The sequence below is a fragment of the Crassostrea angulata genome, chromosome 6 (assembly GCF_025612915.1).
Source record: "Crassostrea angulata isolate pt1a10 chromosome 6, ASM2561291v2, whole genome shotgun sequence".
In the NCBI taxonomy this organism is placed as follows: domain Eukaryota; kingdom Metazoa; phylum Mollusca; class Bivalvia; order Ostreida; family Ostreidae; genus Magallana; species Magallana angulata.
The window spans coordinates 24,388,728-24,411,115 of record NC_069116.1 but is presented as its reverse complement, the minus strand read 5'-3'; the positions used below and the strand labels follow the sequence as shown (position 1 = coordinate 24,411,115).

The 22,388-nt window shown below is 34.4% G+C and overlaps 2 protein-coding genes across 15 annotated transcripts in view; both read right to left on the bottom strand.

The window, feature by feature from the left end:
• The window catches only part of LOC128187304 (thyrotropin-releasing hormone receptor-like), a 28,203-nt gene extending 26,553 nt beyond the window's left edge, over positions 1-1,650 (bottom strand). For 2 of the 6 annotated variants that reach the window (XM_052857647.1, XM_052857648.1), the window contains exon 1: positions 505-1,650. In XM_052857647.1, the coding sequence (XP_052713607.1) occupies positions 505-1,236 (732 nt within the window). In that variant the 5' untranslated portion in view covers positions 1,237-1,650. The remainder of the gene's footprint in view (positions 1-504) is intronic. The other 4 variants (XM_052857644.1, XM_052857646.1, XM_052857643.1 and 1 more) reach the window with 3 other exon arrangements.
• A 2,101-nt stretch (positions 1,651-3,751) lies between these two features.
• LOC128190379 (b(0,+)-type amino acid transporter 1-like) overlaps positions 3,752-22,388 on the bottom strand; it is a 30,079-nt gene continuing 11,442 nt past the window's right edge. For 4 of the 9 annotated variants that reach the window (XM_052862406.1, XM_052862414.1, XM_052862409.1 and 1 more), the window contains 13 exons: positions 16,524-16,573; positions 14,696-14,905; positions 13,613-13,714; positions 9,158-9,418; positions 8,904-9,029; positions 8,690-8,789; positions 8,518-8,562; positions 7,705-7,828; positions 7,361-7,464; positions 6,860-6,956; positions 6,536-6,685; positions 6,152-6,320; positions 3,752-5,522 (listed from right to left, as the gene is read on the bottom strand). In XM_052862406.1, the coding sequence (XP_052718366.1) occupies positions 5,446-5,522; positions 6,152-6,320; positions 6,536-6,685; positions 6,860-6,956; positions 7,361-7,464; positions 7,705-7,828; positions 8,518-8,562; positions 8,690-8,789; positions 8,904-9,029; positions 9,158-9,418; positions 13,613-13,714; positions 14,696-14,905; positions 16,524-16,573 (1,615 nt within the window). In that variant the 3' untranslated portion in view covers positions 3,752-5,445. Of the gene's footprint in view, positions 5,523-6,151; positions 6,321-6,535; positions 6,686-6,859; positions 6,957-7,360; positions 7,465-7,704; positions 7,829-8,517; positions 8,563-8,689; positions 8,790-8,903; positions 9,030-9,157; positions 9,419-13,612; positions 13,715-14,695; positions 14,906-15,146; positions 15,277-16,030; positions 16,190-16,523; positions 16,574-17,638; positions 17,665-18,799; positions 18,962-19,270; positions 19,527-22,388 lie in introns of those variants that run through there. The other 5 variants (XM_052862412.1, XM_052862413.1, XM_052862410.1 and 2 more) reach the window with 5 other exon arrangements.

Sequence of the window (22,388 nt, the reverse complement as noted above, 5' to 3'; positions counted from 1 at the left end):
TGAGCATTAAGGTGCATTTTTAGGAGCCGTTGCTTGCGTAATTGATTTTAGCAGTAATTCATGATGTCACCCACCCCACATTCCCACAAGCCACTGCGCTAATCCGTGCAATGGTGACATTTTTATTTCCACATAAACAATCTCATGTAAAAAAAAACCCGTTAACACAAACGTTGCCTTCATTATGAACTTACAGGTATATTTGTTCCCAATTAGTTTACACATATGTGATTACAATATTTGCAATCAGAATTATGCATTCCAGATACACATTTGAATAATCTAAGAGCTAAAAAAACGATTGACACCAATTAAGAGTTTCTGGTAAGAAATGGATGTTAGTTTAACAAGACTGTAGGTAACTATTCATAATTTCCTACCAAGGATACCATTCCACTTATCGTTAACAGTGGAATGTAAAGCTACAAAAACATTTGTTTTTCGGGTTTCTTAGCGGATCAAAAGTTATACCATTCCTTTCTTAACAATTTTGATAAGTCTCACCTGCATTCTAGCCGCTGCCCCGCGGTTTCTGGGCTGTAGGGACCGGTGTTCTGTGCTCCTTGGGGCCCCGTCCTTCAGCAACAACCGGATCATGAAGAAATAAAGAACGGACGATAGGACGAGGGGAACAACATAAAAAACAACAAAATCAAACACATAGTAAATCCCGTAGTAGTAGCGCTCCAAAGTATATGTACAGCTCTGAACCACGGTACCATTCCGGGTGTGGGGGACTACTTTGGCTAAAGCCAGCCACGGAGAGCAATATAAAATAGCCAGAGTCCACAACACAAAAAGTATCCTTCTTGCACGACTGACCGTACAAATTGTTTGAGCTTTTAGGGAATGACATATTCCTATGTATCGTTCCACGGTAAAGGCACCTATTGAAAGGGAGGACACATTTGCGCCCAAATATCCCAAGAAAACGCACAACGTGCACATAAAAGATCCGTAAGGCCAATCTTCCGCCCGGAGAAGGGGCTCGGGGATTGTGGGAAGGTTTGAGGAGATGAGGAGGATGCAGTCAGCCACACAGAGGCTAAGAAGGTAACAGTTTGTGGGGGTCTGGAGACTTCTTCTCTTCAGAATCACAGTTATGACCAAAATATTACCAGCAAAGCCAATGATGAATATCACCAGGGGCAGCCCTACGGCCATGACCGTATATTCCAATGAGGGCCCCGCCCGAGTGTCCAAAGTGACATTTTCGGAACTCTCGTCCATCCGCATTTAAGTTGGGGAAGAATATTTTTTTCTGATATAGCCGCGATGTTTGGCAGTGAACAAAGTTTTCAATAATTTCGCCTATTACGGATCAGTGACTGATTTGCAGATAAATTTCCCTGGAGAACTTTGGCATTTTCCGAGCTTCCCTTACCAACGATTCCCGGTATTCCTTCAAGTCGCAAGCAAATTCTGATTATAAGTAGCTTTAAGCATCTTAATTTTTACTCTCCATCGCTTACCACGCTAAACCTAAATGCAGGATATAACCGATCAGCACCGCGCGCTCTCAGTTACACAATATCGCCTCCTTCACTGTTTCTTAGCTTTAATAAGTAATTGATTTAGCGAATGTTTTAGATATGCAAAACAATTCCGAATAAATTACATCATTAATGACTGATTTACCATTCGCAACCAGTGATAGATAGAAATCTGTCGCATACTTGTCGGGAATGGGAAAGCTTAAAGTTTTCTTTTTCTCTTTCTAAACACGGAGAAAACTGCGGTGAATTTACATCAATAGCATCTTGTATTGAGCGTTTTTGTTTAAATATCTCATTAGAATCGCTATATGATGCATCGGAATGTCAATGCTGTCATAATCTTCAAAAAATATCAACCATCAGACACATTAAATAGATGCCCTTTGAATATTGTCCAATCTTTTTTGCGTACAGGTGATGTCATTTTAAAAAAAACATTTTACATGAATAATTTACGATGGAAATTTCTTGAACATCATTGTTTGTACATATATTATCTGACAATATTAGTGTTATTCCATGTATGCAATCAGCGTAATTAGTTTTACCGAACAGTGCAGCCCATTGTTTGAATAATTTATGTGGTTGTTTTTAACAAGAGACAAATTGCGCTCACAAAGTTGTTTAGGCAGTTTGAAATATTAACTCAGAGAGAGACAGAGAGACAGAAAGACAGACACATGCACCAATTTTAATGGAGTCAGGGGGTTCGGACTCCTCCTGGAGAAAAAAATCACACAGTACAGTTACAAAATCATTCTGTAGGCCCAACCCCACCCACCCGAAAACAAAATTACCCCTCAGACGACTACTTCCACCCAGTAAACTGAAGAAAAAAATCTGGACCTGCGCATGAAAATCAATCAATCATGAAGTCCATCAATACCCAATCAGCAGGCACGTAGCATCGGGGGGGGGGGGGGGGGGGGGCCTGCCCCCCCCTCCCCACTTTTTCTCGCAGCAACAATTTTTTTTAAATTTACATACAAAAAATGGAATTATCATGGAGTTGCCCCCCTCCCCCCCACTTTTTTGGGAGTATGTAAAAAATTGATATGAAAATAAGGCAATGAGGAGTGAAATTGAAGGTATATAGTACGCCAGCCCCCCCCCCCCCCCCCCCCCCCCCCCCCCCCCCCCGGATTAGGATTTTGAAGATTTTGGGAAACTTAAAATTTGTCTTTCTTTTTTTCTTTTTTTTTTTTGCTTGTCAAGATTTTTTGGATGAGTCTGCCCCCCCCCCTTCCAAAAACGATGCTACGTGCCTGATCAGGAAATGTTCGGCAGAGTTTTTGGATCTTTGAAGACGATCAAAATTAATCAATCATTAACGAGTAAGCCCGCGGAAGTGTCGTCAAAAAAGGATGTATTGTTGCGGCTGTTTATTTCATCTCCATTCATCACTTGCTGCTTTCTGGGCGACATTTCATTATACTCAGTTTTCGTATCCTTTGGAGGTTTTAGACTTCAAAGGTAAATTAAGATTGGAGATTTTTTGTATGAATTTCCTTGCAAAAATTTCGCTAAATCGATTTTATTGACATAAATCGTATCGATGTCGTGACTAAACCCACGATTGTCTGGCCTTAGAGCAGACTCAATGTCTGTTCTGTTGGTTTGTCAGTGGCTCCTCTGTGTATTTCAATTTGTTTTCTTTTGAAGCTCTAAGAAAAATAAATACTTTTTACATTTTTGGTAATTAATTCAAAACTCACTGGATAAAAATGTCCTGTAGTTTGTTAATTTTTAACAGCCCAATTGTCGCAACTTTAAAATCAACCTACTTCATACATGTATTCAATAACGATAGTCAGATGGCACGTAGACTATTTTACTTGCTCTCAACGTAAACAAACTATTCAAATGAGGGGTGCTTTCTTGTTGCAAAACCAGGAGGATAATTGGTATGCTCAGCTGTAAAACGGTTTAACCAGTGCTCTAACGTATCAATATGCTGTGAAGTACTGGGGGCGTGGATGCTTCCATGTGATAATTAAATTCTTACACCAAATGTGATTTTCATTTCGAAACACTTCAGGTGAAGATAACTTTTGTGACACCTCAATTATCTATAAAATTCGCATATATATCAGTGTAACCCTCACTCTCACCCTCAAATAGAAAAAGTTTGTGACCTTGACCTCGACTTTTTAAAGTTTTCCTTGAGCAATTGGTCCACAGACAAACTGTTTCAATAAATAAACATCACACATGGTGGATTCCTGCATAGTCAATGAATAAAGACGACTAACATCTTCTAGGCTGCAGTACCATTTATTGAGATCTGTGTGTTTACACACGTTTGCATAAACCAGATTAGAATCAACAGTCACGCAAAACATAAAACATTTACCAATGAACAAAAATTGATGTGTTACAATAAAAGTTTACACTGAAACATTTCAAAATAAGATGGGAACAGACCATAACTGGCCTTATCACTGAAAACTGTCACTTCACCTACACAACGCTAACATAGTGACATAGATATAGGACTTGAATGTATAAAACGGTTTGATGTCTTATTGTTATAATATACATGTAAACCAATCATTCTTACCAGCATTTCTATTTCCCTTTAACACTATTGATGAAATACAACTTTGTTTCTATACACTGACCAGTTTATCTACATTGAAAAATAAAAGCCCTGAAACTTCTGAAGATGAAAGGGGGGAGGGGTTCTATTCATGTTAGTAACAACAACCTAAGTGGGTATGTGTAGATAGATAAATCAGATGCATATGAAAAGTAAATTTTATGGTTTGTGTATATGTAATACTTTTACATGCTGAAATAGCTTTACATACTCTGCTACAGAGAATAAAAACTACATTTACTATATGTTCATATCTGATGGGAAATAAATAACACTTTGGTGTAAACAAATGTTCTCACACCATTGGTATATGGACATTGGGAAACCAGGTGAAAGCAACTGAAATGCTGACAAACAATAAAATAAATCAAAAACTAAAACACACTGTGCAGTTTTCAGAATAGAAAATAAAATCAGATATACATAGTATACAAAGCTCACTCCCTCTCACACTAATACATGCAAAACTGTTTGTCCAAAGACGGGTACGTCTCCAGACAAGTTGGTCTGTAATGCTGGGTAGAATAAGCTGTAATTATTTTGGCACATCTAGTAATACCCAAACAATGGCTACACATATAAAAGGAACACAAGTCTTTGCAGCAAGAGAAAGTTCCACAGCGACCATTAGACAAAACGCACAAAGAAAGAAAACCTCATTAAAGCAGACTTTGATAGGTTTGAACAGATTCCTTGATTCTATATGGAATGTACATTGTATCGACAATACTTGATACTCGATGTAATACTAAACTAAAACCGCAGACCATGTAATGCTGATCTCTGTAAACAAACTGTACTATACCTGCATGTTTATACATATACACAGTCAACTGTAATGCTAAAGTCTGTGAACAAACTGTACTATACCTGCATGTTTATACATATACACAGTCAACTGTAATGCTAAAGTCTGTAAACAAACTGTACTATACATACTATATGTAAATACGTGTACACTGTCAATTCTTCACATTTATTACAAAAACTCAACAGTTCTATAATTATAATAATAATAACAGATTTTATAGCACTCAGTCAACAAAAATAAATAAAAATCTATAGATATAACAATTAGGTTTTTGTTGACGCATCCACATAAAGAAAAAAAATAAATTATAAATATATTTGACACTTGAACAATAGTTTTCTTTCTTTCTTAATTTTTTTAAACATACATAATTTATAAAATATCTATACATGCTGCTCTGTGAAAAACATTTACACTGAAATTTCAACATGATAAGGTATAAAATATACATTAACACATGTTCATATCAATGTATCATAATAGCACAATATCACAGTAACAATATAATAAGATAAAGCTATAATCTCTGATGGACTCCATCAGTCTGCGATGATTTCAGATTCATACTTGCTAGGTGCACACCATAAGACCAACTGGATGAATTTAGTCACAGTGTCTAAAAGAGAAAACAATTAATTTAAAAAACCGCGAAAAAATACAAACGTGCGAGTTTTTTAATATAGGTATCACAACACTATTTTTCCGAAGGTTCACGTCAAAACATGGCTGAGTGAAAATAATTCCCGAATTCCCCTTCATTTTTAGGAGTTTTCCGCCAGCGACAGGGACTGTACTTTTTTTATGAGATAAAAAACAACGTGTAAATTGCCTGATTTTCCCACCTTTGTAAAAATACGAGGTCACTTGAATTTTTGATGCCAGTTGTTTAGGCAGGGGGGTGAAAGGCTCGGACATGATTTTCAAGCACATGTGTAACTTTGATGTAAACAAACTCTCGTGCCTTTGTGGATGGCTGTGTGTTTTTTGCTACTAAATTGGTTAGGAACAATTGTTTTAAAAGTTGTAAAGAGTAATTTTCCCAGAAGTTTGTTTTAAACTTGCTACCCGTATCTAAAGTTGCGTAATTTTGGTAAGAATATACAGTAAAAATTAATAGTGCTGTGCAACCTATATTTCAAGTCTCTGATAAGAAAGGTAACTCTGACTGGAATATCTGAGTATTTCATAACACCCCCCCCCCCCTACTAGGTAGAATTGAATTGTATAGATTTCAATTATACTTACCAGTGTATGGAAGAGATTTTTTCATTACTACAAATGGAACATAGAATACTAGGCCACTGATGACAAAGATGAAGGCATACAGGAACTCGATCCTTGGATCATTGATTATTGGAGCTATCACTAGGTATATGGACACACAGAGAACACTTATGGGTAGAATAATGGGCACCTGTCAAAAATAACACACACATTAAAAAGGTAACAAGGAACTTGCAAATAACTTAATTGTAAAAAGAACCTAACAGGCATGAAAGCCAGTGTTTATTCTGACAAAATATTGCATATACCGGTATTAATGCATTATCTCATATTTATATACAATCAATGACTTTTTATGTAAAGCTTATCTCTATGTACACACAAATGAAGGAGAAGCTTCCCCACCTTGTAAGGTCTCTCAACATCTTTCATGGTGTATCTAAGAACCAACAATGCTGCCATTGTACTGCCGTAAAACATCCAGGCTGTGAAGCTGAAGAAATCAATCAGAGCAAAGATGTCTCCCAATAGGACCATTAAAGCAGCCAGGAAAGTCTGCAAAACAAGGAGAGGTCAATCAATAGGTACTATAAAAGGAAACTCGGCTACGTCATTTATCACAGTCTTTGAAGAGTATGTGAACTGTTTACGCTATCTAGTTTTTATCTATGCAATTAATCAGTCTTATAGCCAGAAGTTAGCTGATATTTTTATCAGAAAGCTGCTTACAGAAACCAACAGAGATGGGAGAGGGGTGAACTTCTTCAGATGAACGTAGGACAGGACCTGAGGTAGATGACCCTCCCTGGCGGCCACAAATGTTAATCTACAAACAAACAAAGTGATTCGATGAAAAAATGAAAGAACACAAAGTCCATAACAGGCTATAAGAAACCAAATTTCATTTTTGTGATTGTAACATTTGTGTTATTTGCCTGTACAAATAGCAGTACCTCAAAGTTGCTAATATTTGCTACTTTGAACCATTAATGCATGCTAAACCAATTAACATACAAAGTAAATGTACTACATCATGCTTCAAGCTTAATTAGAGAATTTCAAATATGAAGCTCATAAAAAAATTGTCCTAGTTTTCAAACCACTTGATTTGACATAACTTCAAGTTGGTTTACAATATTCTCTAATAAAAGCTTTGAAATTCATTTTATTTTGGAGACTGTATAGTGTTTTAATACGTTGGCAATTTCTTTTGATCCTAAAATTCCGTACCTTCCTCCAGTAAAACATGAGCCATTGGCAGCACCAAATGTGGACAGGGCCACAGATATAGGTATAAAGACTGCAGCAACACCCAAAACCCTGTCTCCCCAGGTCTACAAATAACAACACAGAACATATTCTGTATCTAAGAATAAAATATGAAGATGCTTTTGATTTATGATCATACATGTACCATAATGAAGTGAATTTAATGGAGTTATAAGGGTCTTTGAGATATGTATTTATCACAAATCTCAAACATTTCAGAGTCATTATCAGAATGAAGGCTGAAAATTCTTTTCTTTAGGAAGTAAGCGAATGTTGTGTGTTGTGAATGGATTTGAACCACTAACCGCGGCGACAGCGGTGGATTGGAGCAGCTCTGCCCGGGTCATCACAGTGAGGTAGGACAGGTTGGTGAACAGGTAACACACCGTCACCAAGGGGATACCAATCATGATGGCCAGGGGAAGATTCCTGTCATCAACAACAAAAACACCCATCAGTTATATTTTGTCTATAGACTGTCCTATACTTTCATTAAAGCACATCCTCCTTTAATCCATGTGAACTTTGTTATTGGGATTGAATCAGACAATTAAGATCTATCAAATTTATTTGTGTCTTATCATAAGGTCTGACGCCACCTATCTTCCATTTTTTTCTTATCTCTGCAATGTGAAGATTTTCACTACATAATTTCAAAATCATATTTTTGTGTTATATGACATTTTTCTATTTGGATATATAGTTTTAATTGAAAATATAACAACTACGGGTGTACACATTAAATTGCATTTTGCAAGCTATAAAAAGAAAAATTCCAAATATTTTAACTCCAAAAATAGCATGAAAATGCACCCTGAATTTCTGGACATGAACAACTTTTAAATGCTTAAAAAAAGAAAAATAATTTATCAAGGAAAATTATCTTTAATTAACTGAGGACGTTCACATTTAAATTGAAAGATATCACATGTCAACCTATTGCATCGGCTAGAAAATTTGAACAGATAAAATTCAAATAAAATACTGATGATTAAACCTGTTTATTCTTTACAGTAAACCCCTGTTTTCTTTCAGTGACTACAGTGAACTTTGTGTTAAATAGAGATTATTAGTCTTGAAAAACAAATAATTAGAGTTATCTCTCTTCCCATACGTACCTTCTAGGGTTCTGAATTTCTTCGGTGATGTAATTTAAGTTATTCCTGCAAAAATCATCAAAATAAATCAGTATTAAATACTACTTCCACTTCCCCCAGTATTTTTAAAAAGACTTTTCTGAAAAAGCATACACTCATTTTATTTCAATATTCCAAAATAATTTATAATTACCATCCATCATAAGCCCAAAGTCCATCATAAAAAGCTAATGCTATTAAGGATGGTGACTGCACAGAATCCTGAAAACCAGTGTTAATTTCCTCTACCTCACCTGTAATATACACATATATGTAGGCAATCTATTGGTAAAAAAAAAAAATAAGGTAATAATAAAATTTCTCAACACGAGATTAAATTTCTGGAGTAAATCAGCGAACATTCTCACCTCTTCCCATGTAGACAAATCCCCCTATGGTTATAACAGCAATAGCAATCAATTTTGCTGCTGTGAAGAAATTCTGTACCTTTGTTGCCAGCTTCACACTGTAGCAATTGATAGATGATACAAACACTGAAAAAGATGAGAAAAAATTATGGTATTAAAAATTATTTGCCCAGTGGGAAAACGATATATAGATATATATCAAACTGTAATTTTTCTCTATGGTACACTGTACACTGAGTAAAACTTTCACTTACAAAGACACACGATGGAGACGATTTTGACAAGTACATCAGGGGGTCCACACTCAAAGAAAGGCTCAGTGGTGTACAAAGCAAAGCTCATGGATACCACCCCGAATAACGCAGGCTTCAGGATCAGAACAGAGGTCCAGGCAAACAGAAAGGCAGGAATGGGGCCCAGGGTCTTATGGAATGGTCCAAAGGCCTCATGAAGATACGCATATTCTGCTCCAGACTTGGTAATCAATGTGCCAAGCTCTGCATAGGACAAGGCCCCTGGAAAATAGAAGAACTGCAAATGAAAAATCTTAGACTTCATATCTAATATATAATATCTATGTAGGTTTTCTTTAAGGTTGTTTTTTTTTGTAAAGTGAGAATACGAAGTGTTTTAATCAAATTAGAAAACAATGCCTACACCGCTAGTTAGTGTGAGTGCATTATATGCTAATACTTACTTTTTTTGAATGAATCTACTTTGATACATGGTTTATTTTTGCATTTGATATGTGTAAGCTTTTAGAAAGTCATGAACAAAATACATTCCGAAATAAAACAGATTCATAGCATATGTTTCAATATACTTCTATAGAGTGTGTGAAAGTAAAAGGATTGGAAAAATCTTGTTGGTTTTCTTTTTTCTTAATGAATATAAAACTACATGTTTATTACGTGAGTTAGACTAAAAAATAAAAGGCCGTGTAACAGAACAGAATGTGGCATTGAAAATAGAATGCTTGAGACTGAGTGATATTAGCACAGTGGGAGTTATAGGACTGTTCCATGACCAAAGTCCATGCGGAGGGCATCCTGGCACATGGTTCAAGTTCTCCTACAGCCAAAACAAGAGCTTGTCATTGTAGTCTCTCCAATATGCGAGCATATTGTTGTGTGGAGGACTAAATGGCAAGCTGCCTAACAAGTTAACTGGTCTCCTGAAAAATTCAGTCTCTTTAAATTTTGATAAGGATATGCATCTTGATTACATTTATAAAACTGCATCTTTAAGAAAAAAATTCTAAATCTGGAATTGTTTTCTGTTAGTTTATTTTTATTTTTCACAAATAAAAAGTTCTGATTTACCAATCATATTCTACATTCTTTTCTTGATATCAATAAATCTTTGAATGTTTTGATTCAAAATTTCAAACCTAAAATCAATTATATTAATTTCAAATTCTAAGTATGACAGCATTGTATATTTCTGTTTTCCAATTTTGTCTGACATTTCCCAGGAGAGTTAACAAATGAAACCATATGCGTCACTCCAAGATGTCCGGGAGGATATATATGGCTTCCCTAGAAAATTTCAAGCTAATGTGCCACAGATGTCTCTCCGTGAAGGCCTTTCTGGAACCAGCCCTTCCTGGAACATAATTCATCACATTTCATATTTCTCAATCAAACATTAACAACATGTCGGCAATCGGATGTCGGCATAGCCTCTGCTTTCCCCATCATCTGCTGCTTTACAAGGAACTGTTCCAGAAAGTTTTCTGTGGAGGATTAACTGGCCTACTTAAACCTTAGCAAAAAAAAGGTTTTTAAAAGGAAATAGACCATGGGGAATAAAGTTTGAGGTGACATTTTTGTCTCTCCAAGATGTCCGGGAGGGCAAAATGGCACCTATACTCCTATGCTTATGGATGGTATCAAGACTGAAGCTGATGAAGAAGAAAATGGATAGTGAGGATGATAAAACACAATTTGGTTTTTTGATATGTACATAAAGGACAACAGTCCTTCAGAAACATGGTTTTAATGATATTTTACTGATAAAAAATGAAGAGCAGATCATACTCTGCAATTATGACATCATCAGCCTCAGTTTGGGCAAGCTTGTAAAATGTGCCAGAGGGTCTCTCCAACCAGAACCAATGGAGGGCTAACTGGCACTAATGTATGTCACCTATATCAGCCGAGTGCTGCAGTGTCTCTCCATGCACACAGGAGGGCAAGACAGCACCTGCCAAGCACAAGGGAAGTGCTTAGTCTGATAATCATGTTCATAATCATTATCACAAGAATCTTCTAAATTTTAATTCCCTTATGAACTTCTGAATTTAAAATGCAATTTCCCTTCTCTGTAACCATATTTTTTTTATTATCTAAAATAAATGACCTTATTTATAGGTTCAGCCATGAACATGATTATCAAACATTACACAAAGTGACAGAATGATCAGTTTCCACAGTTTAAAATTCTCTGTTCATGTGTGATAGGTTAAGGAATTTTGATTCATGACCGAATGATTTTGGTTTTAGTGATGGTGTAAAAGGGTGTGAACTTTCCAATATTCCTTGAATTTCTTTTCAAAAACATTAAGCAAGCAAACAATTTTTCATTCAACATTCCCCAACCCCCCTAAAACACACACCTACGTAAACAAACATCAAATGTATTAATAAGTAAACAGGCTATCTACTTTCGCATACTCTGTTATTGACAAAAAGATTAAATGACAAATAGCAACATAATCTCTGGGGATTAAAACTATCATGCACACAGTGGAAAAAAATCAATCTACATGTTCAAAGCTCGTACAGCAAAAGCCGAGATTGCATTCTAATTTTTTTTTTTCAATCAAGGCTTTGTGATTTATCTAAAAATTGTATCTATAATTTAAGCTGTCTGGTTTTCAATGCAGTGATCTGTTTTAGTGACAAAGAACGCATTTAAGCTATCATACTCCTCTACAGATTTTAATGGATAGAAAAAGGATAACATTTTTAAAAAAGTTCTTAAGAAAGCTGATAGATAGATGCTTAGAAACTGCATGAATATGATTATAAATGGTACATGCTGACAAGCAATGACATGAAAAAATGAGATTATATAAAGTTGTTGATTTTGCTTATGGTCATGTGCCAGTTCCTAGTATGTCTCACTAATAAAATCTAGTGTTCAATTAAAAAAACTTTAATCTATGATTCAAAGCAATGGTAGAAATTGGGATTTAAAAAGGTGAAAAAAATGTCTTAAACTCAAAACATCTAAAAGAGGAAATAAAAGTTTTTAAAATACAAAATAATACGTTACATAATTATATAGAAAGAAAAAAATTACTACACGAAAAGCTACTAAGCATAAATAACCTTTGCCACATTTTTACAGTTTTTACAAGTCAATTAAATAAAAAATATTATTAAAAAAGCCATTATTGCTTTAAAAAATAAAATAAACAGTAAAAAATATATTTCTAATAAAAATAATTAATAAATTATCTGCAAATTAAAAGAACAGAAACTGGCAGATGACAGACTACAAAGTGTTGCCTTCTGGGACTGGAGTAACATAGAGCTGGTTGCTCAGGTCCCAGGTATATATCTTTTGTTTCATGCATTCAGTAACTGATCATTCTACCACTAGATGAACTAAGTCAGGACCCAAGACCAGACTAGCTAGACAGGCCAGGGGGCAATCTTGGAGGAGGCTGACAGCTTGTTCATGGTCCCTGACAGAGGGTGACCTAGATATTGGTCATCCTCAGGAAGAGGCTCCCAAGCTGACACCCTCGTTTGAGACAGACAGGAATTCGTTGGAGGGGGGAGGGGGTAAATTTTTGGGCAGAAAAGCTTTCTTCCCTTCTTTGTTTCATATATTAAACAGCCATGTTTATCCCTCCTTCTGATTAAAATTTTTGGAACAGCCCCTTTCCCTGAAAAAAAGGGAAAGAGTAATTATGGAGAGGGACGGTAACTGATTCAGGTGGACCATTCTTGTTTTGGGGTTGTGTGTGGTTTATTTTTTCTTTACCATAGTTTCAAGCATTCCCTTAAGTTTTTTTTTTGGGCAGAGTTAAAAGATATATTAAGCATGCATGCAACGAAACATAAAAACTTCCAAGCGACCCATCCCAATTTGATTGTCCTGGGATAAGTATTAAAAAAAAGTGCAAAACCAATGGAATGGCCATTTCTTTTTACCCTGCATTCATATGAACATGTACCAGCCCTGAATCAGTTTCAAATTAAGCAAAAAAACAGACTGATTGCTTCTACAGAACACCAGGTCTGGGGTATTACATCTGCATCCTCATTGTGTCTTTAATCCCATTCAATCCAGGGGAAGCTCAAGTAGACCTGTGTGCAAGAAAACATGTTTTAAAACATTTTATGGCGGGGAGTTGAAAAACTTCCCCATGCAAACTAACAAAACATCATTTTTTTTAAATTTAAATAAACTTCGAGTAATTCATAGATTCAAAACATAAAAAAAACTTATACATGTACTAGTATATACTGTAACCACCATATTCCAGATTAGATAGCACTTACCTTTTAAGCATGCACTTACAGAGGTATAAAATAGCATAAAGCATTCTTATATACCGGTATATCAAGTATAGGAACTACACAATACATTTCATCTGGATATACAGTTACATGAATAATACATTTTGGAATTCTGATTTTGGTTTTCATTTATGGTTACATGTTTACCCTTTACTCACAAAGCTGTGACCTTACCAAACAGACTGATGATTCCACAACCAACCCACACAAGCAGGCTCAGACCCACAGACCCGGTTCCTGCTAACACGCCTTTAGGGGAAATAAAGATGCCAGATCCTACAAAATTCACATATTTACAATAAAAACAATGCCCTTATTTATCAAAATTTAAACCCTGAAATAACAATCTCTTAAAAATATTTATTACATACCGGTATATCAACAACATTTTCCTTTTGATGGACCAACTAATGATAAAAACTATACGCTAACTTTAATTTACAATACTGCTTTTCAGTTAAAACTAGTTGTGCAAACAAATTATTTATCAAATCTAAATGAATATTAAATCCAAAATAAATGCATCAAATTGAAAATAAGTTCATACATGTCATTTCAAAATCATTTGTGAATCAAAATGGAACATTAACATGAATAATGTCATGACAAATCTGAGCAATGACCTTTGAAATAACACATATTACAAGTGTGCATGAATTTGTACCAGCTAGTGCAACATATTTAGACTTTCAAACATTTTTTGTCAGTTAACCAATTTAAATATTCTAAACAGATACATTTTTATGTGCACCTGTTTTTTGATTGACACATTTTTTTCCCTATTATTTTAACACATCTGTTACCTTGTACAATTTTTATGACTAGAAATACTTCAAATATACAAAATTTATAAAAAAATTCTAAAAATTGTAAAATCAAAACCAATTCAAACAAAATGTGTTTAAGGTTTAAAAAAAACCCAAACCAAACAATGTAATTATTTATAATCTTGTTAACAACTAACTATGTATTCAATTGACGTACACTATTGCAATCTGTAATTTATTCAGACGAATAACAAGCACCATAGACTGTTTCTTTCATGCTTTCTATTTCAACTTTTTTTTTTGAACAGCAAAAACAAATTTATTTCATTACAATTTTAAGAGGTCCATGCAGTAGCCTGACTGGGAAAATAAAATAATTATTTAAGGTAAAATAGTAATTTTTCTCTCTTCTTTTGAGTGGCATCAATCAAAAAAGAAAACTAAAAAAAAAACCCATGCATTTACAGTAAATAGAGGGAGTGTCACTGACCTATCATTGTCCCCACAATGAGGCAGATACCCGACAACAGCCCCACCCTTTTCTTCAGGTTGACATGGCCAAGGTTCCTATCCTTCAGGGCCTCCTTTCCCTCTGGGTTGTTGTTGAGGGAACCATTACGATGGCTCAGTTTTCCTTTTGCCAGGCTCCCGTTCATGTCATCCAAATTCTGATGAGGAGGCATACTGTCTGTGGATGGAACTGAAAGAAATTGAAAATGGATGTAACTATTTCCATTACATAAAAAACATGGAGTAGGAAATGGAAAATTCCCATTTTTCATTGATTTTTTTTTCTAGTTATAAAACACTATTCATAAAATCTTAGGACATTATCTTTCTACTAGCTGAATAACTAAATATTGGATAAACATATTCCAATCAAATTTCTCCATCTTCTACACATAAATCATTGCTAGCCGGTATATTAATGATTTACTCACGGTAAAGAATGAAATTAATCCCAGTAGCTCAATACTAAATCACCAATTTTCTTGTAAAGTCAATTGACAAATACACCCCATATTATTTACAGAGAACAAATTCATTGATCTGAAATATAAGCAACAGAAATAGCTGCTGCTGCTGGCCTCACCTCAAAAGGAACAGAATGTAATGACGACAGTCTGCTCTACCACTATGGCAGCCAGCCGAGTTCTTACATCAATAGCTATGCATCTATTTATAGCAGGTTTACAGCGCGGAGAAGTTTTAGCAAGAATTAATTCCACAGAAAGTCGTAAAATTGTGTCTGATAGATGAAATTGTCTCTCAAAGATGGTGCTCATAGTAAATTAAGAACCTCCAACCTTACTCCCATGTTACAACTGCTGCATTTACAGGTATAAAAGTCTTTTAACCTAACCTTGCGTGCATAAGACAAACATGCAATTGCATCATTTTTTTTAACAAAGAGCATAATTTTTTTTCATTAAATTGAATAGATTCTGTTACATAATGTTCATTGATTAAACAAAGAATGAGCTACCTCACAATGAGAAAACTATATTTGCAAAAACACACATTGGCATCTGCTCCTGTTTACTGAAGCCACACAACAATGTGGTCAATCATTCAAAGCACAGTCATCTGACATTTGTGTAGGAGTCAAGAACCCTGTAACAATTGCTCTGTACTTATTTCCCAAACTAATTACTGTTCATTACTACATTCTACAGATAAAGTGTCAGAAGCCTTTTTTTTGTAATGTTCTTCCAATGTTATTGAATTCTGTTACCAAGGTCATAGACAATCTCTTTCTAAAAGCAAGACAACAAAACTTTTTCAAAGTTAATCAAAACAGTGAATTATGATTTCTAAAGCTCACCTTTCTTGAAGTCTGAATGTGGTTTAAAACTTAGAAAGTCCAGCAGCATTTTTAGAAGCTTCCTAGATATATGAGGTATACCACTACCAACGACTAGACAAGAAATGCTAGGAACTGAGCTCACACGTAGTGCTGTTCTGTCATAGCAATGTACAATGAACCTGTCTGTTTGAATAGGGTCTAGTGCATAAGAACAAAATCATTCGATACACATTTTTTTTCATGGGTGCCAATATATTTTGTGTATCAATGAGTTTTAAACCCCTAGCGGTTTCTTTGACGTCAAGAGAACTATCAGATAAATGGAAACTTTAAACCACACACTGAATACTGCATGTCAAGCCATTTAATCTAATTATCAACCCTGTAAAATTTAATCGATTATGATTTTTTTTCCAATCAGGGTGAAATGATTGCATAATCAAATTCAGAAGACGTCTCCTCTCCAATTCGACCAATTGTACTCTAGATAGCTAGATAAAGAGCGATTTACCTTTTTTATATGCTTCTGAATTCTTTGTCATCTTCTTGCTTGTATAGATTCTACCAAAAAAAAATGATATGATTTTTTTTTTAAAGAAAATTTTTAACACCAGTAGGAAATCAATATCTTACCTTTTATTCTAAGACATATTTAGCATTTTACATTGCAAACATATATTTTCTCAAACGCACCAGCAATTTGCAAACCTTTCTTTGATTCAGTAATGTAACACTGATCAAGTCCTCTCCTTAAAATATTATGCTTAGCAACTCCATAAAGATTAAAGTCTAATCATTAATACATTAAACCGCTAACATCATAAAGAACTTTCATTGTACGATTATAAAATCTTCTGTTTTCACGCAGGTTGGTCAGAGGATTTAAAAATACCCTGCCAAGAAAAAGTTGAAGCTGACAGAATAGAAAGGAGTAGCTTGGTAAACATAATTTTCGGGGGATCAAGTTTTGTTTTTTTTGCATAAATGTGCTTTCTTGCATTTTTTTTGTACTCAGATGAATTAATGGGCCTGTACATCTCTATTAACACATGCAATAAATCAAAGCAGAAAAACAAAAAAAAATACAACAAAAAAAATCGGAAGAGTGCTCGACAAAAAAACAAAATGTACGATATCTGCCACTGATCAGCAGATATGGAAAAAGTCCCATCTATTTATTAAGAAGATCTAGTGCTGTGATTTACTACAAATATTCCTGTGGGATGTTAGAGCCTGAAGGAATGCTTGCATGATAAGCAAGTAGGCTTGCCGTGGAGAGTTCCCATAAAGCGATGGTGAAAGCTCCTGATGATGGCTGATCAGAGATCACTATAGAAATCTTTTCACATATATAAAATTGCTTCTTTGGCTTATTATTTATCTGATTAACTTGCGCACATTCAATTAAGAAACTTAACTACTGCCAGAAGGAAGAATCAAACAATATCCATCATAAAGAGGGATTTTCCAAATAAATTTATCATGGTAACTTTTTTAAGCAGCACATAATTATTGGCATTTACATTAATTTTCAATCACTACCTTAATTCAATAGCTGCGATTAGATATGGAACTTATTGTACTGATTGAAAAATGGACAACTTTCTTTTTCGTGGAAATAACTACCTTGTATTCATTGCAATTAACTGACAAATAACCACCACTGGAAATTAATTAAAAACTCCCCTTCTTCTTTTGTAGCTATACCAACACATCAATTACACACCGAGAAAGTCTGTTTTTATATATACATGTACATCTATACAGATAATTTCAACAGAAATATTAACCATGGTACAAAATTCAATCATCATGCATGTTCAATTTGGACACAATTGAAAAGTATGCGTAAAATTTACACAATTAAAAGCTGTCAAACATTGAGTTAAAGTTTTGACATAACATATACCGGTAATTATGCTTGACGTACAATGCATACATGTTATATAAGCGTTAAACAATATTATGAACCCTTTCTCCCCTTCACTGACATTCTTCTTTCCATATGCTACAATGTAGTTACAAATATTGACTTCTTCAATATATATACAGAAGAGAAAAATTGCTTCATAATATAAGAACCAGGGGTATATAATCTGATAAACCAAACTGACCTTATTCCTGTTTTATGTAATCAAAGAATACAGACCACTTTAAGGGAGGAATGGGTCCGTTTGTAACTCCCAAATACCAATAGAATAACAAAATGGAATGTTTGAGTTGACAACAAACTTCAATAACCCTTTTAAACTTTAAACCATTTTCCCTATTCATTATAATAAAGGCCACAATACTAATATTGATACTTATGAAAAAGAACGCTAGAAACTGGGCTAATTCAACATGGTCAACAGAATATCAAGGTCATCACAAGACCAAAACAACAGTACAAAAACAAAAAGTACATTGAATTAATTCACTCACTAATCATAAGCATATGGTGTAAATGTTAAAGTGGTATTCAAGTTTTCTAATTCAGATCTAATTTAGATCTAAAATTCCAATCATTCCAATAATTTTCTTAGTACAATAATGTACTGATACACATCAAAGCCCCCCCCCCCCCCCCCCAAAAAAAATTAAAAAATAAACGATGAAAATCAATCTAATTCCATATTGAACGGTGGAGGTCAAAAGTTTAATCAGAAGATTCTTTATCGTTAAAACTGCAATTTAATTTTACCAGCAATTTAAATTGATTAAAAAGCAACTAATTCTAAAAGCTTTAATTGTCACCAATACCTTCTACAGAGCAGAAACCAAAAAAAAAAAATAATTTCATCTTACCACTCCCTGTTTGGATTTTACTCTGAGACTCGGAGTGAATGTGTGCTGTTCAGCAACTCGCGTGGAACTGATTCTTAAATCTCAATGACATCCACTGTTAAACCTTCCAAATACTCCAATCAATAGAAAAGAGATTCCCTGAATGTATGAGCTACTGGACACACAGCTTAAGGCAGATTAAATACAGTCTATACCGATCATAACAAGGGTACTGTTCCCAACTGCTACTTATGGCTAATATACAATACCTTTATCGTAAAACATGGCAATAATTATTAATTAGGAATGGGATAAGGATGACCACTTTAACTTATAATATTTCTCTGAAATCAATCTTATACAAAATAGGGAATATTTTTCAACGTCATTTAATGAAATTAACAGTAAGAATGATCAAACTGATAACATTTATGCATTTGCACTGCAAACTTTACCCATCAATATTATCAATGCTATAATCTTGTACTATACCTGCTTTATCATTGAAAAATTAAAAACAGCTGCTGTGCATCCAAATGACTGCAGGGAAATGAAGCTCACAGTAAAGGGCAAGTAGATGCAAAAAATTCAATTCAGAATAAAATGAGCGTTAGTGCATGGGCGGCACACGTCGTCCTATTCCAAATACGGACTTACGACAAGGTTAATGAGTGTATCTAAGGAAGGCACTGGTACATACACATTTGATTGAGTTAGTTGAGTAAGCTAGCAAACTGAGAGAGAACGTGCCATTTTGCATGGGATTTCACCTTGATGACATAAACCTACCAATCAATACACGTTATTTGTTCTGTAAAGGGACAACAATCGGAACTGGATTAAGATCGCAACATTTATACCTGTCATTTATTATGCAATTGCATAGCTGCAATTCAGCATGACAGTTTTCAGAACAATGCAGTACAAATACTGTGCAATGTCTTATTTTTCCCCATAGCACACATTTAGGAGAAGGTTGAGAGGATATTAAATGGTACAGAGCTGCTCATTTGTTCTCCTTTCTGTCAGGACAATTAACTTAATGCACATCAGGATATTAAGAGACATTCCGACAGCAGAAAATGAGGGTTTGCCCTGTCTTAACCCTAGATGTCCAACCTGTCAGAACAGCTCAATCTGTTCATTTTTCATAGAGAAAAAACAAACAAGATGTATCAATGTGACAAGAATGCCCCAACAGAAAACACTAGCTTCAAAAACATCTTATTAATCCAATGGTTGAGAAATATCTTATCTATAGAAATACCGGTATATAAACTCATCATTAATGGATACAATTTTGTTAAGTTTTTCTTATGGAAATGTTGACCTGCACATATCACTTTCAAAAGCATTTTGTGCGCCTATAACACTGTTTAGAATTAAACTTCAACTTCTATTAATAATTATGATGTTAGAACTATCAAACAAATGCTCACACAGACATATGCTCATAAATCGTATTAAATCATTTGATTTTTTTCATTACAGGCCAATGGTTGCTTGCTTGATAAATTGATTGGCTTATGTTTATTGTGTCTGTGAGTTTACTGCAAATGCTAGTACATTTTAAATTTAAAACATTGCAAATATTTTCAAAACATAGATTGTCATCAATCTTTCAGGACTACATTCTTATAGTTGAGCTTTACTCCCTGGGATAAGATTAGGGCACAGTGATTGTAAATAGTCTAAGATCATATTGTCACAAGTAACTGGTTCACTATTAAAAAATTACCCATCAAACATACCAGTCCTTTCAAAAAGGTAAATCGCTCGTTTGAATGTTTTCAAAATGTCAATCTCAAGAGCCCAAAAAACAGGGTTAATCTCTTTGTAAACCCATGCATTTCTTTTTAATGTTTACAGAGATTACTACAACTTTTGATCAGTGACAAAACATATGTCAACTTGACCTAAAAACTTTCATAAATGGGACACAGTGGTTTAGTATCACTAGCATCTCTCCGATTAATTCTCCTAAAAGGTCTACCCCGCTACTTTCCCTGCTGCTTCTTAAACATCAAGGTCGCAAAATGGGGCAGTAATTTTTCATAAAAAATATTTTCGACAACAAGGAAAGCGGCTCTCTGAAGGATTGTGCCCTTATTTTCTTCCAAGGTGAGGCTGGTGTTGTTGCCTTAGTCAATAGCTACGTTAGTTTCTATAACATGTGCATCCTATAAACAGTAGGAAACCTGTTGTTTCGATATTCTTACACCCCATGCAGCCTTTGTTCTTCATGACTGTGTAGTCGATTCAAGTCTCGGAATTATAATGAAAAGCATCCTGAATCTGTCAAACATATACCTCTAAGCTCTGCACACAAAGAATGCACATTAGTGTTAATTATTAATCATTTTGGGGGCACTTGAACCAGACTCGACCACCCACAATATCTCTATTAACATATAACAATATACAGTTAAATGTTGATATCTCTAAACTGATTTCTCATATACAATGGATACAACGAAGTTATTTGTAAGTCCCAACCACTTATTCTTTTAAGTATTTTACCCTTGATATCAATTAATGAATACTCGGTTATCTTGAAGTTTTGAAACAGTCCGAGATAACGAAGTTTGTCTGTACATGTAGCTTTCAGTATACATGTATATTGATCATAAAAACATGATCATTTCATCTCAAAGTGACTGCCTTAATTGGGTTTGCATTGCACTTAATTTTGTGCATTTTAATTACAATGTATTCCAAAAAATATTGAAAACCCCCAACAAAACTTGGTACTAACAATGTTATAAACAGGTACAAATTGCAGAATGAGCTCATACAATGTCATTACAAGTATGTATTTCAGAGAACAATTACCTCAAAAGATAATCATAATGAACAATTTGCCACATAATCTATATATAATTACAATCTATAAAGCCTCAAAAATTGATGAATACAACTTCTAGCTACCACAAATTTATATCCCTTATGAATTTTGCTGATCAGATACGTTGATACAGTAGAAACAAGATAGAGTAGAAATTGATTGTAGTTACATTATTGTAGAGAATATCAAAATAAATACTAACCAAATATTGTCAAATTCATATGATAAACTAAATTACTGGGACCTTCAAATCTTGTTACATAATGCTTTTTGTTCTTGGGTTCTATATGTGACCCCCAAAAAACCCCTTGTTTTATCTGAAAATTGATTTAATCAAATCAAAATTGATCATTTATAATAACCATACTGGCATTGTACCAGTTATTGGCTAAAATTTAACGTTTTCTTTTCGTATTTCCTTATTTCTTGATACTTTAGGATAACAATTAACATACGTTAAATGGTGAATCCCTTATTTATCCATCTGTTAGATTATATCATTATTTAGAACCCCAAAAACATCTTGTTCTGTGATTTTAAGCACGCCCCAAATTTGCCGAGTTTTGACGATTTACTGTACCAGTTATCGGCTTCATGATAATAACATAGTAAAATCCCTGTACATGTTGATTTTATACTTTGCTCAAATGTAATTTGAATTTTAACTAACGTATTACAAAGAGGTTAAATTTTATTTTTAACTGATTACTTCACATCCCCCACTGCTGAAAGTGCAAAGATGTAAAATCAGCGGTAAACATTGAT